Here is a 12,910-nt window from a genome sequence, read left to right as displayed (position 1 = left end):
TTCTGCCACCACAAAAGATGCCTAAGCAACTTATACTGTGACTTCATACTAGTATAACTAGAGAATACTAATCAAAACAGAGCAAAGTTGAAGAGAACTTGTACTGGCCTAAATACCTCTCTTAAAGACTCACTAGTATTACAAAGAGAGTAAGTATAATTATGGAGATAGTAAGACATGATTATTTCGAACAAACTGGCTCCAAAAATTCCAAAACATACAGGTCCTTGTGCCTGCCTGAACAGGGAGAGGGAAACTTGAAACTGCATACAGCAAATAGCCAACTGAGAAACTGACAACTAGGTCTGTTTTCTTAATTCCTTCTTTTAATTAAATCCTTGGTCTGAACTGTTTCTTTTCCTGCTCCCAGCTCTTCATCCAGCCTGCTCATCACCGTCCAATGATACTAATTATGTTCATTCTTGGATAATTATATTCGATATATTGTGCTGCTCCTCCAGCAATTCACTTTTCTAACCAAACAAAACTAATGCCATTAAAGGATTATTTCACTTTTTTTTTTTTTTTGCCGAACACATAGCAGTCACATTTTTCTCTAACCTGAAAGGTCAATCAAGGGTACTTTCTGCAGTAGTCATTTATGATCCAGTTGCAAAATGACAGAGAAAAAGTTTTTATATTAACTGTGTTCACATTTACACTAAAACTTCTTTACTAGAACTCGACCTTAATTCCTTCAAATACAGTGACCAGGGGTCTTCAACCTTGAGTGTGAGAGCCTTTAGCACTCAAGAGTATGAAACCGCACAACCGGCAGGTTCCAGAGCTCTATCACCCTGACTTTTACACAGAAGTCTACAGAGGTGGTCCAAATTTTCAACTTTTTTAAAAAAGCCTTTAAGAGATTGAAATAGGTGGCTCACAACACATGGAGAAGCAATCAAGACCCTAATCACTGAGGAATGTCTCAGGCAAAGGCAGTCAAGTATTTGTTAACCCTTTATGACTTGACTCCCTGTTAAATAGAAAAATTCCCAACTACACCTGAAGAAGTTTAATTACTACCAAATGACTAATAGTGCTAATAAGCCCCAGTTAGTTACAGTCTTCATCTGTAGGAGATAAACTGCAGCCACACCTTCTGCTGTGGCGTATGTGCCAGCATTCTTGCAATAAATATCCGATGGGAGATCAGTTCGAGCCAGGCATACACAAAGCCTGGAGCTTTGGTGGGCCTCAAGATGTGGAATGTATTGCTGAAAGAAGAAAACCTTTGTGAGAAGCACAGTCTGACTTAAATATAGTGAACACCAACATGTGAGTTACACCATGAATAAACATGCCTAAAACCCACAAAAGTTCTACTCAAATGTGACTACACTAAACCAGCAATCTTTACTAGGAAACCTCTATTAAATTCAACACTACTCACCAGAAAGCTGTAAGTGTCTGGAAATTAATGGTTTCTAGTACATGCTCAGGTGCATTGAGTTCCAAAAGCAGCATGATAAATATTCGATGGTAGGGAAGCTGCTGAAATTCACTTTGCCGAACATCATGATCCTGTAGGAGAACTCCCACTACTATACCAAGGACCTATAAAGCACACAGATTAAAGCTCGTAAAGCAGGAAGATAATTCACTTACCCCTCTCTATAGTCATGCTTTTTTATCTTGCATTCTTAAGCCACATTAAAGTATACTATCCGAACACAAAATTATATGCTGACAGCCAAAGGGGTCATACAATGATTTGATCTGGCCTGCAATTTTGTGTTTTATTTGAATTTCAACACCCTCCAACCAGGCAGTATACTCTCCGGGTGCCCAGTGGTTTTGTCCTAAGGCTCTAGAAATCAACAGAGTAAATTATATTTTATCACAGTGATACAAGCTAACAACCTAAATTTTCTGGTCTGACATGAAGTTTACAATAGACAAATGGTTTATATTTCTCTTGTCATTTAGTAGATAAGGGCCAGAAAAGGTGTTAGGTTGCAGAAGAACTGTCTTACACATCACTTAAGTTTTCTCACTTAACAGTGAGAAATGTGATAACTTATTTGCAATTACCCAAGACTGAACTCTAAGTTCATTTTTATACTATTTTAATATTCAAATTTGTAAGAATTCCACTATATAAATCAAAAGAAAATTGTACTTTGTCCCTCTGAAGAAAACCAAGACAACAACTGCAATGTCACTCATGGTATTTGAGTTGCCAATCTGTTATCAGTGAACATTTATAGCCACCCCATTCACAGTGATTCTGTGTATAAGAGCATATCTTACTAAATATCTTCTAGCACAGTCATTACCAAATATTAACATAATGAATACATTCTTGGGGGAGGGGTCTTTTAGTTAAGGAATCATATTCTTCTTCTAAAATTCGGCAATTGTAGGTACATATTATCTATGAACTTAATTTTAATACAAAAAAGGGTATGTTACAAAAGGTTTTTGGGAAGGGATTGGTCCTTAGGCAAGAGAAGATTTCAGACCTTGTTCAGCAGATTGATCTTTGTGACAGTGTTGGTGGCCTCCCCTGAGTGCTTCACTAGCAGTGCAATGAGTCGGACAAAGGCATCCAGGTTGTGATAGCACTTGGCTCGAATCATGGTAGGATTAGCAGCAGGATTGTGCTGCTGCTCTGCCTGAGCACGGTAACTGATTTCAACACACATTTCAGTACACAGACGAAAGAACCTTGTTATGAGGTCATCAGTCTTCAGGATTCCTTGCTGGTGCATCTACCAAGGAACAAAAATATTAAAAAACACAATGAGGTAACATACACGAATAAACTTTTTCATGCTTAAGAAACAGTCTCATTTATTCCTACTGTCACACTTCCAATTTTTATTTACTTTGTAAAAACCTGTCATGAAAATGACTTGTCCATTAAGGACCCTTGACAGAATTCCTCTAGTTTTAAGATTATTGGAGAACACAGAAATAGAAATTGGGAGAGATAATAACATGGCAACTCTCAACAGCATTGCATAAATAATTTGGGAAATTATGTAAATTAAAACAATTTTTAATAACTCACTAAAAGTCATATTAAGACATTCTGTCCAAGGTATATTTTCCAAGGAGATTAAATTATATATATATTACTTCCTCAAAGAATTTAAGATAATTTCCTCCAACTGACTTAACGAATACCAAAATTTTTGAAACTTCAACTGCACAAGAAAAATCAAGTAGTAATTTGTAATAAGTAGCTACCCAAAGAAAACACCCATAAATCATAGCCAGCTATTTCAACGCAAATTAAGTCATTTTAATGAAAATTAAAATGTAAAGAACTAGTTTTTCTTTTTAAAGGATAAAGTAAAAATTTTATAGGATCTGGAAGTGAAGCAGAGCACAGCAGTTATTTGGCTAGTACAAAAGAAGAAGACAGCGTAAACAAACATTGAGGCCGCAGAGGGAGGGGTCAGTGCTTACTAAAGAAAGAAACCAAGCCCAGAATGAAAACTTGACTGTAATCTTAGAAAATTTAAAGCAATTTAACTGTCCCTTGATAAGTAATGTAACAGCTGAATTGACAATCATGTACCCCTAGCCAAGACAGAAGGCCAGTAAAGGGACTTTTATACACTAAAATCTGAAAAATTAACAGGGGAGAGGAAATGACGACAGACCACTATGATCAAGATGGAACATAAGGAGGAAAGAAAAAATTCTCAAAAGGATGCAACAGAGAATAGAAAGTTTATATAATGCATTTTCTTTTTCAAATGGAGAGAGGAAATGAGAGCTAATAACCAGCAGGAAGAGCTGAGACAGGTGCCACCATCCATACCCATGAAACACCGATGATCACAAAAACCAAAATTCTTCCATCCAAATCAGAAGTCAAACTATAAACATGCATTAACAGATTTTCATTAGGTATGTTTTTTAATTCCCTGGATTCTTTTAGAGGAGCTACTTAGTATAATTTACTAAGTAACATTGGTTGTAAAGAGCAAATCCAATTTTTAACAACTTCTAAAATTCAAATCTTCCATATTCAATTGTCATTTTATTGATAACAGAACTAACTTGTAATCTTTCTTTGGTCTCAGTTTGAAGAAATATAATGGTAAATCTGCAGAAATAAGCAGATCTCTCTTCCTGAACAAACATTATAACAGTTCTACTAAAGGAATTCTAAGGCCAGTTCAGGAAATACATCACTCTTACCAGCCATGTAATACAATTAAAACACACTGGCCAGGGGGTCTGAATCCCTCATAGTGGCTGAAAGCAGCCACTGAGGATTAAAAACAGAATACTAAATGGTTCTATGGTTCTATTGCTACGTATTTTTCTGTTAATCCTGTTTACAGATATTCCTGCCAGACGTAGTTTTTAGCTGGGGACTTGTTTCCTAACACTTTAACTCAAAGTTCAATTTAGATCAAAATTTAATGAAAATAAATACTGGAAACTATTTCCCAAAAAGAACTCATTAATCAGCTTTAAGCAGATAAGCTACTTAATTTAGAAAATACAATAAAAAGCTCTACTATTTACAATTTTGTTTCCTTAATTTTTAAACATGGGCTATTACAACTTTAATTAGCCCATAATCTCATCACTGCTGATTATCAAGCTAATGAAATTACTATATACACCTGACCCACTTAGTAGCTGTGACAACTGAAATGGGAAAAAGAGAACTAAAGGGAAAGGGACAACGGGGCAAGGTGACTTTACTGCTTAGTGACCAATGACAAGGAAGCAAACTACCAATTTTACAGTAATGATGATGACATTTTTTGGTTTACATGAGTATGGAGGTAACTGTCTGACCACAGGACATAATACTGAGCTTTAAAATTGGAGGCATCACGCCCTACTTATGTTGAATAAAAAGCACCTTTCTTTCCAAAAGCTCTACCTGTCCAACAAACGCAGAGAAAGCTTTGGTACTGTCACGGCCAGCTGCTGCTGAATGGTAGAGATTCACCCATTCCCTCAGAAGGTACTCTGCTTTCTCCCTCAGGCCTGGAGGATCATCATACTCTGAGGCTTGAGAGATCCCAGAATGCATCATAAAGTTAGGGCCTCCATGAGCACGATCAATCATTGCTTCATAGTTGGATCGCACTACTTCCATCAGCTGGGGCAATCTAGTACAATAAATCCAGAGTGAAAATCAGTCTACTCATGGTCAGGATTTCAGACACACAATTGGACAATTTGCTTATTTCATAGAAACCACAAGAGTGACGACCACTTTACCATTTCCATATTTAAACAAAACTATCCTTGGTCTCTTCATTATCTATTTACTCACATGGACATAATATGCAAATGACCAACCTCAGTTAAACCACTTCTTGACCAAAAAATGGTGCCCATTGAAATGGAGCTGATGATGTTCATGGTGAAGAAGTATTCACTGCAAATGCAATGCCTACTATATGCCATGATTTATGTTATTTACTTCTCGAAAGTTCTTTGAGATATTAGTTCCACTCCATATAAGAAACAGGCTTGGGGAGGTAAATCAACTTGCCTAAAACCAGAGAGATTTTAAGTGGCAGAGCCAGGTCTTAAACACAAGACTCTGACACAGAGTTTCAAACTACACGAACTGCTCTACAGCAAGAAGGCTTGGCAGTTAGTTAAGCTTTCATATTTCAAAAGACAATGTTAGGCCTCACTAAAGCTTCCCATGTGTTGTAGGTAAAGCAGTTTAACAGGTAATGTTAGTAAGTCTGCACATTCATTTCTAAAGCTTTCTTAGATTGCTGAATATACACAAATCCCAAGCATTTCATCCTCACCCTTCTGGAGCATTGCCTCTGGAGTGAGCATTAATTCTCATGAGGGTTTCAATGGTGTGGAACAGATCTGCCTCAGTAATATGGGCAACACTCCTTTCATCCACCAGCAGGATTTTTACCAATTGCATAGCAAATGCCACAGCCATGTAGTTTAAACCATTCTCCATTGACTGGCAACACAGAAAGTGCAATGTCAGAAAGACAACAGTTACAGCAAACACTTCCCAACTACCAGAGTCCCTTTTCCCGTTTAAGTAAACTCCTTCCATACCTGAGCTAGGTGAAGATCATACTGCTGCATATTAACCAAATGATTGCGAATTAGCAACTCCACTGCCTCCACATTATATTTATATTCATCCCGACATTCAATTAGGCACCTAGAAAAAAATCAGTGTTTATTTATATATATAGGTTTAATCATACTATATCAAGTAAAATACATAGCCCATTTTATTCAATGGTAATTAATTTGTTCCAAACGAAGGATGTCTTGAGAACCAACTACAAATTAGTGTCCAAGACTTAAAACAGGCAGTAATACAGTAGGACAGTCCTGTGTTAAAACTTAAGCTTTGCTTTCAAAGCCTAGAAAACAAAGCATTCCACTAAAGACATTAAAGCATTTATGTATGAACAGTACCTGCTATAAAATCAGTGAAATCTTTTAAAACCAATGATCATAGTAAAAAAATAATAAATAAATAAAACAGGAAGACCAGGTGCTGTAGGCATAAAAAAAAATTTAAATAATAAAAATAAGACCAATGATCTACAATTTATTCTCCAAAGCAAAGTACTGATTTTCTTTATCAATCATGGGCATCAAATGGAAAAAGGACAACCATTCAATAATTAGAAATTCCAAACATCCCATTCATCTTCCAGAAAAAAAGGGAAACCTTTGGACCTAAACAAGGCCATGTATGTTAGAAGGCAGTCCAATTAAGTATTATTCATCTAAGATGGTTACTGACCTTGTGATCTGTTTGTTACACCACGGAGACCCATATGCCCGGCCATCTTGAAGAGCTTTTAAGACCAAGAGGTGGCATTCCCTGTAGCGCAGCAGCAGATCAGCATCAGCACCACTTGTGGCATCTAGTAAGCCCTCTACAGCCTATTGAAGAAATAGTGTTCAGAACCATGAAAAATATACTCAGCCCAGCTATCAAAGCCAAAAACCAAAATTTAATGCGAACTACAACATACCTTCCTAAGGCCTCAAGTTCACAATACTTCTTTCACTCAAATACTTTTCACTTACCTAACACAAACACTCTCTAAGTTCTATCTAGTTTATGCTCACTGTGTTCTTCACTTTTACAAACAGTTCCACTGTTCCTTCATAGTCAAAACCCAATGCTCCCGACCTACCCCGCACCCCATTACCCAAGTACTTGGATCAACCTGTCCCTCAAAATCTAAAGGGCTATCTTTTAAAGTTTCTTAAATATTTTCAGAAAATCTTACCTTAATGGAAAAAAAAAAGACTTCCTGCTTTCCCATTTGTAACTGTCATGACTGTATTCTACTGCAGTGAAAATTAGCTGCTTATTACAGAACTTGCTTTATATTAATATTTAAAATCTTAAACATAAGTAGATGATGTTGCAAGTCACTGGATACTTACAAACCCAGTTTCTTCTAAAAGTAACAGTTTAAGAACCAACCTTCTGGAGCAATCCAAGAGCAGCTATGGCATCCCGAGAGTTTCGAGATAATACTACAACCTCCAAAAGACTTCTCAGAGCCTGAGCTTGAGGGTTCATGGCCAATGTTGGTGGGATGGCATGTAGGTGCTGCTCCAGTTCTGTAATGCACTTATCATAAATTTGAGCTACGTCATCCGTTGCCCAAGCTTGCTGTTTTAGGGAAACAACCATAAAAAAAAAAGAGAGATAAAAATTTAAAAGATTTTTTTTTTTTGGCACATATAGCAATTGAAAAGTGTATTGGTGTGTTTCCTCCCATTTTTTTCCCCCAACAAAACAAGGAGGGGCTCTTCCATTCTCCTGTCTGAACTATTCAGTCTTAATGCTATTAGATGGGGAGGGGAGGGGGCACTGCAGGGTATGCATGGGGGACAAGTATTTCACTTGATACTGGAAAGCCTGGTAGACACCAACACAATCAAGTGATCAAAGAGCATAATAAATAACGAAACAGGCTGAAGCCAGCATCACTTGTGGCATCTATTAATCTCTCTACAGCCTACGAAAGTTAAGTAATCAAAACCATGGAAAGTATAGTGCTCAGTCCAACTGTCAAAGCCTGATAGGATAAAATAAGAACACAGCATTGTTTTCTGTGATATTCCTGAATCTATTCATAAGAACATATTGGACAAACCCAAACCAGCTAATTCTAGAAAATAACTGGCCTACAATTTGCAAAACTGTCAAGAAAAATGAGAAAAAACTGAGGAGCTGTACTAGACTGACCTGAGGGAAATTTTAAAAATATCACAACTAAATGAAATGTGAGATTCTGGAAAAGGTCCTTTTGCTATTAAAAGATAACACTGGGACACTTAGTAAAATAAAACTTGAACGACGTCTAAGGATTAGATGGTATTAACCTATCAGTGTTAACCTTCTGGTTTCAATGGCTGTACTATGGTCACATCGCAGATCAAAGGATTCAAGAGTGATTGATTCATCAATCATCAAGGTCAGCACTTTATGTTCAAATGGTTCAGGGAAAAATGTTTCCTCCTACAATTTCAACTTTTCTGTAAATAACTGCTTTAAATTTTTAGGAAACATTCCTACTTAAAATAAAATAAAAACAAAACAGGGAAGCCATGTAAATTCCTCTAATTAGGCCATGAGCATTAAAATAACCTCACAAAAAATTTCCCTTAAACTCCAGGAAGCAAGTGACAGATTAACTGACAAAAACATTCAAATTAAACTGTAAAACTCAATTTAATCCAAGACAAGTATTTACCTTCATAGGCTGAGCTAAAAATCCCGTGGGCTGACTTAAATCATTGGTAGGCAAGAAGCCAGGCACATTGCGCGCAAATTCTTCATAAACAGCCAGCTGCTTTGGGTCCACACCACCAACCTTGGAAGAAGAAAATCAATTTTGATAGGATCTTCTTCACACTCAAAGGAAAATTTTTTTGAAAATGGGAAGTTTGCATGGAAGTAAGCACAGGCGTTCTGAGAAGGGACACAGGAGTCATTAAGATGTGTAACAGCAAGACTGAATATGCATGTGTGTGTACACGCTGTTTTACACTTCCCTGAATCCTATCAGAGTCACCCTCATTTATAAATTTGGTAAGAGTTTTACCACTGGAAAAATGCCTCTGATAGAACCACACCACTGCAATCCTCCAACGGAGCTGGAGCTGGTAGAAATGACCGAATTTTTTTTTAACATTTTGTCACTAATGAGCAACTAGCAATAAAAGCACAAGTGCCAGAAGGAAAGATCAAGCTGGGAAACATAAAAGTAACAGGCACCTGAACTCTTTACAGAAATAGCACTTCAACAACTGGGAGCAGGTTGGGCAGGGAGCACATCTAAGCTCTATCCATACTTTCTCCACAGGTTGCCTTTACATGAAATGCTACTAAGGTGAGTGAGAAGCCTTCTTTGAAACAACATTTAACCCCATTGTCCTAGTCCCAGTGAGGAGCTGAAGAAACAAGAACAGAAAGAAAACAGATGGGGCAAGAAGAGACACAGCCCCCAATTCTCACTTTTAATCTGATTTGCTCTGGCATCCGCTCAGCTTGGTATGTTAACACAACAGGATCACAGTACCTGCGCCCTTCTTGCCTAGCATGTTTTCTCAGCTCAAATTCCTGCGAATGAAAAAAAGTCACTGAGGTTCTTGTTATGAGGTACTTTCTTAAACAGGAAACAAAAAACTTAAACGGCAAATGCTAAACACTTACAGTTGCTAATCTCTTGTCCATCTCAGGGCCTGCTTTTTCTACTGCGGTCTTCTGAATAAAACAGCAGGCTAATTCACAATTGTCCTGAGCTAACTGAGCAGCTGCCTGATCCATCATTTCCCTTTGTTGTGGGGATGCAGTCTGTGGGAAGAAGAGAGACAAAAGAAAAAGATTTAAAGTTTTCTGTGGATAGACAAGACAGAGAAGGTAATAAATGCAGTGCTTAGGCAAATGAATTTTAAAAAGTTCTCACTGTACTTATGACTCATTGGCTGTGACCATAATATAGTCTAACAATCCTCTTCATCTGTACATAAAAATACCAGTCATCCGAAATATCTTAACCAGACTGTTGTAAAGACAGTGAGCAATATGAAAACAGAAAAGGCATTATTAACCGTGATACTTGAGACCTAAAGTTAATATAACTGAGTTATCTGAAGAGTATGTACTTATATGTGGACGTATATAAAGTCATTTTAAACATTTTGTACTGTCTTACTCAAGTGCTTCACTCTAAATTCTTCATGGTAAACAGAATCAAGGTTATTATTAACGTATGCATTTTTTTAAAATCCTTCATTTCTTTAAATCAATAAATATTTGGGTATCTACTATCTGCCAAACACTGTGTTTAGGATGTAACAGTGAACAAAAACAAACATGATGCTTTACCTCACAAGATTTACAATCTAAGAGAAAGACATCAAACAAATATCGTGACAGAGTTAAGTGAAAACACGAAGAAAAACTTTCAGACAAGCAGTTAATGAGTTTTGTACTACAGCAAGGAAATAATCAACTTACACGAAGAGCTGAGGCAAAACTGTTTTTCAGATTAGTAGATATGCTCATGAGCAAAGGTTCCCTGCAAGTAATCATAGCCATGCCAGCTGTTAAGTTACGCATCATGTGATGAGCTGCTATTCGCATTCGAGATTCCTCAGAATCCAGGGCAAAATCCTTCCTGACTATTTGCTCACAAGTAGTCATGGCAATCTTAATTGATCGATCCACCACAGGATGGACCAACTCCTGGACAGCTCGTTCAATCGCTTGACGCACACACTGCTTCAACTGTGGATGGGCCTGAAACAAGGGAATCTATGTAGAAAAAAAAAAGTTATGTCAATAGCTTGTCTAAATAAGACAATTCAATTTTCACCAGTAATCACACGCATGATTTTAGAATTGTTTCAAGGTTAACTACTAACTACGAATTTCCACTTTAACCAATAAAAAGCTCAAGAATCAGAAGCTGGGCTACAAAGAGAGAGTAGGATTCAGTATATACCTTGTGAGGCATAATATGTTTTTGATTTTTTTCAAAATTCTAAGTTTAATGGGCAAAATTGTTCAATACAACATGCATTACCTGATTCAAGACACACTATTTGCTCAGGTAAATTTTGTGGCTCAAGTATTCTTAAAGAAACTTCTTTAACAGCTTAGAGAAATAAAAAAAAGAATCAAGTTTACAGAGAAAATGCTTTCTATGAAATGTATTGCTACGAATAAATTCCTTAAAATAGCAAGCATTTTACATTATTGTAAATTGAAGCCTTTTACTCCATTTGAAAGACTGTTTCCAATCTTTTCTCTGGTATAAAATATGTAAAACTCAGTCTCTTTAACTTAATTTCTAAGAAATTTTTAAAATATTAATGAAGAACACACAAAAGTATTACTGGGAGTTATATAAAGGGGCATCATAATTTCTAGAACTAGGTTTTTCCTTCAGATACTAAGTGCCCCATTTGTAGAAAAAAAGGAAGACCAGTTTAAAATGATCTCTTTGAAATCATTTTAAGTCCTTTAAATACAAAAGTTCAATGGATTATGTTACTGCTGTATTTGTGAACATTGTTTCTCAAAAGCAAAGACCATGAAAATTCCACATATCTGATTCTGAACTAAAAAATGTTAAGCATAATAAAAGACTGTAGATAATCAATTGTCAATCTGAATACACACAGTAAAATATTGCCCTTAAGTATACAAAAAGGATTGAGAAGTTACTTTATCACTTTAGACTAGACTGCCTCCCAGAACCAGGCCACAAAAAGATAACTTAAAAGACCTGAATTCCCACTTCCAGACCCTGACCTGGAGTTTTCATATACATACATGAAATCAGCTCAGTTCCAGCTATCTGGGGGAAAAAAGTGGCTTAATGCAAGGGTAATGTGACATGATAATGAAAATAAAGAGCAAAAAGCTACGGTATACACTGAGGATCTTCTGACCTGTGTTAAGGAGTTCTTGAAGATTGTGATTATATTGCCAGTTGTCTTATTTTTAATATCATGGGTTTGGACATGAGGTAACTATATATTACGTCTAGTCACAATGACTGTTTTTAGAGTAGAAAGAAAATCCCAGCTATACTACATAGCTGTTCCCAATCTCTGGCTCTCTGTACAGAAGCTTACAACCTAGGACTCCACAACGAAGAGGTATAGGAAGGCCAGGTGATCAGTTTACCCAGTCACAAAGCAGAGCTGGGGGACGGTATGGTGTCTACTTACTGTTGGGTTTAGAGTAATGTGTGGTGCCAGGCCTGCAAGGGAATAGACATTGATGTCATGGTAGCTGTACTGTGGCTGTGGTGGAACTGTGGCTGTACAGGTGGTACTGGTAGCTGGTGTCGTAGAAGTTGCTAAATGTAAAGAGATAACAGCTAATAAAAAAAAAGCACATTTCTTGACCTTACTATAAAATTATCAAGATATCGAACAGCTTTTAGTCCATTAAACTAATTGGACTGGGGGTGGGGAGTTGGTTGAGGGTGGCACAGGTCACATCTTCCCTATCCTGAATTATAAGGGACATTCTGTGTGGGATTTAAAAAAACAAACAAACAAACAGATTTGAACAAAGCATGTAAAACTATGTCAGTGACAGTGCCCATAGCATGGAAAACAAATAAAGGGGGGTCATGCCATATTAGAAGGCCCAAATCTTGTTGGATTATTCTTTATTATAAGTGTATATTTTCAACCCAGACTATTCCCTGGGTCACCTGGGAATTCTTAGCTACTGAGGGTTGAGTAAGAAAAGCTGGTTTATTCTAATCATACCTCCCCAAATCATTTGTTCAACATCGCCTCTATAGCCCCCACACTTCCAATCCTCTTGACTCACGTAAAATAATCCCCTCTCTCAGGGCTAAGGTCTAGCTGGTCTGGCCATCCCCAGATTTGAGGAATAACATAGACTGGCATGCCATGAATTCTAAGATCTCAA

General features: G+C 37.0%; 1 protein-coding gene across 7 annotated transcripts in view; it reads right to left on the bottom strand.

Moving 5' to 3' along the window:
* CNOT1 (CCR4-NOT transcription complex subunit 1) overlaps nucleotides 1–12,910 on the bottom strand; it is an 80,918-nt gene that overhangs the window by 8,305 nt on the left and 59,703 nt on the right. For 4 of the 7 annotated variants that reach the window (XM_036231497.1, XM_036231500.1, XM_036231499.1 and 1 more), the window contains 13 exons: nucleotides 12,193–12,323; nucleotides 10,472–10,768; nucleotides 9,665–9,805; nucleotides 9,467–9,571; nucleotides 8,703–8,822; nucleotides 7,424–7,615; nucleotides 6,728–6,870; nucleotides 6,022–6,130; nucleotides 5,751–5,920; nucleotides 4,838–5,090; nucleotides 2,466–2,714; nucleotides 1,394–1,557; nucleotides 1,100–1,217 (listed from right to left, as the gene is read on the bottom strand). In XM_036231497.1, coding sequence (XP_036087390.1) covers nucleotides 1,100–1,217; nucleotides 1,394–1,557; nucleotides 2,466–2,714; nucleotides 4,838–5,090; nucleotides 5,751–5,920; nucleotides 6,022–6,130; nucleotides 6,728–6,870; nucleotides 7,424–7,615; nucleotides 8,703–8,822; nucleotides 9,467–9,571; nucleotides 9,665–9,805; nucleotides 10,472–10,768; nucleotides 12,193–12,323 — 2,192 coding nt within the window. The remainder of the gene's footprint in view (nucleotides 1–1,099; nucleotides 1,218–1,393; nucleotides 1,558–2,465; nucleotides 2,715–4,837; nucleotides 5,091–5,750; nucleotides 5,921–6,021; nucleotides 6,131–6,727; nucleotides 6,871–7,423; nucleotides 7,616–8,702; nucleotides 8,823–9,466; nucleotides 9,572–9,664; nucleotides 9,806–10,471; nucleotides 10,769–12,192; nucleotides 12,324–12,910) is intronic. The other 3 variants (XM_016155979.2, XM_036231502.1, XM_036231501.1) reach the window with 1 other exon arrangement.

This window comes from Rousettus aegyptiacus, unplaced genomic scaffold (genome assembly GCF_014176215.1).
Source record: "Rousettus aegyptiacus isolate mRouAeg1 unplaced genomic scaffold, mRouAeg1.p scaffold_m13_p_14, whole genome shotgun sequence".
In the NCBI taxonomy this organism is placed as follows: Eukaryota; Metazoa; Chordata; class Mammalia; order Chiroptera; family Pteropodidae; genus Rousettus; species Rousettus aegyptiacus.
This window is presented reverse-complemented; position numbering and strand designations above follow the sequence as displayed.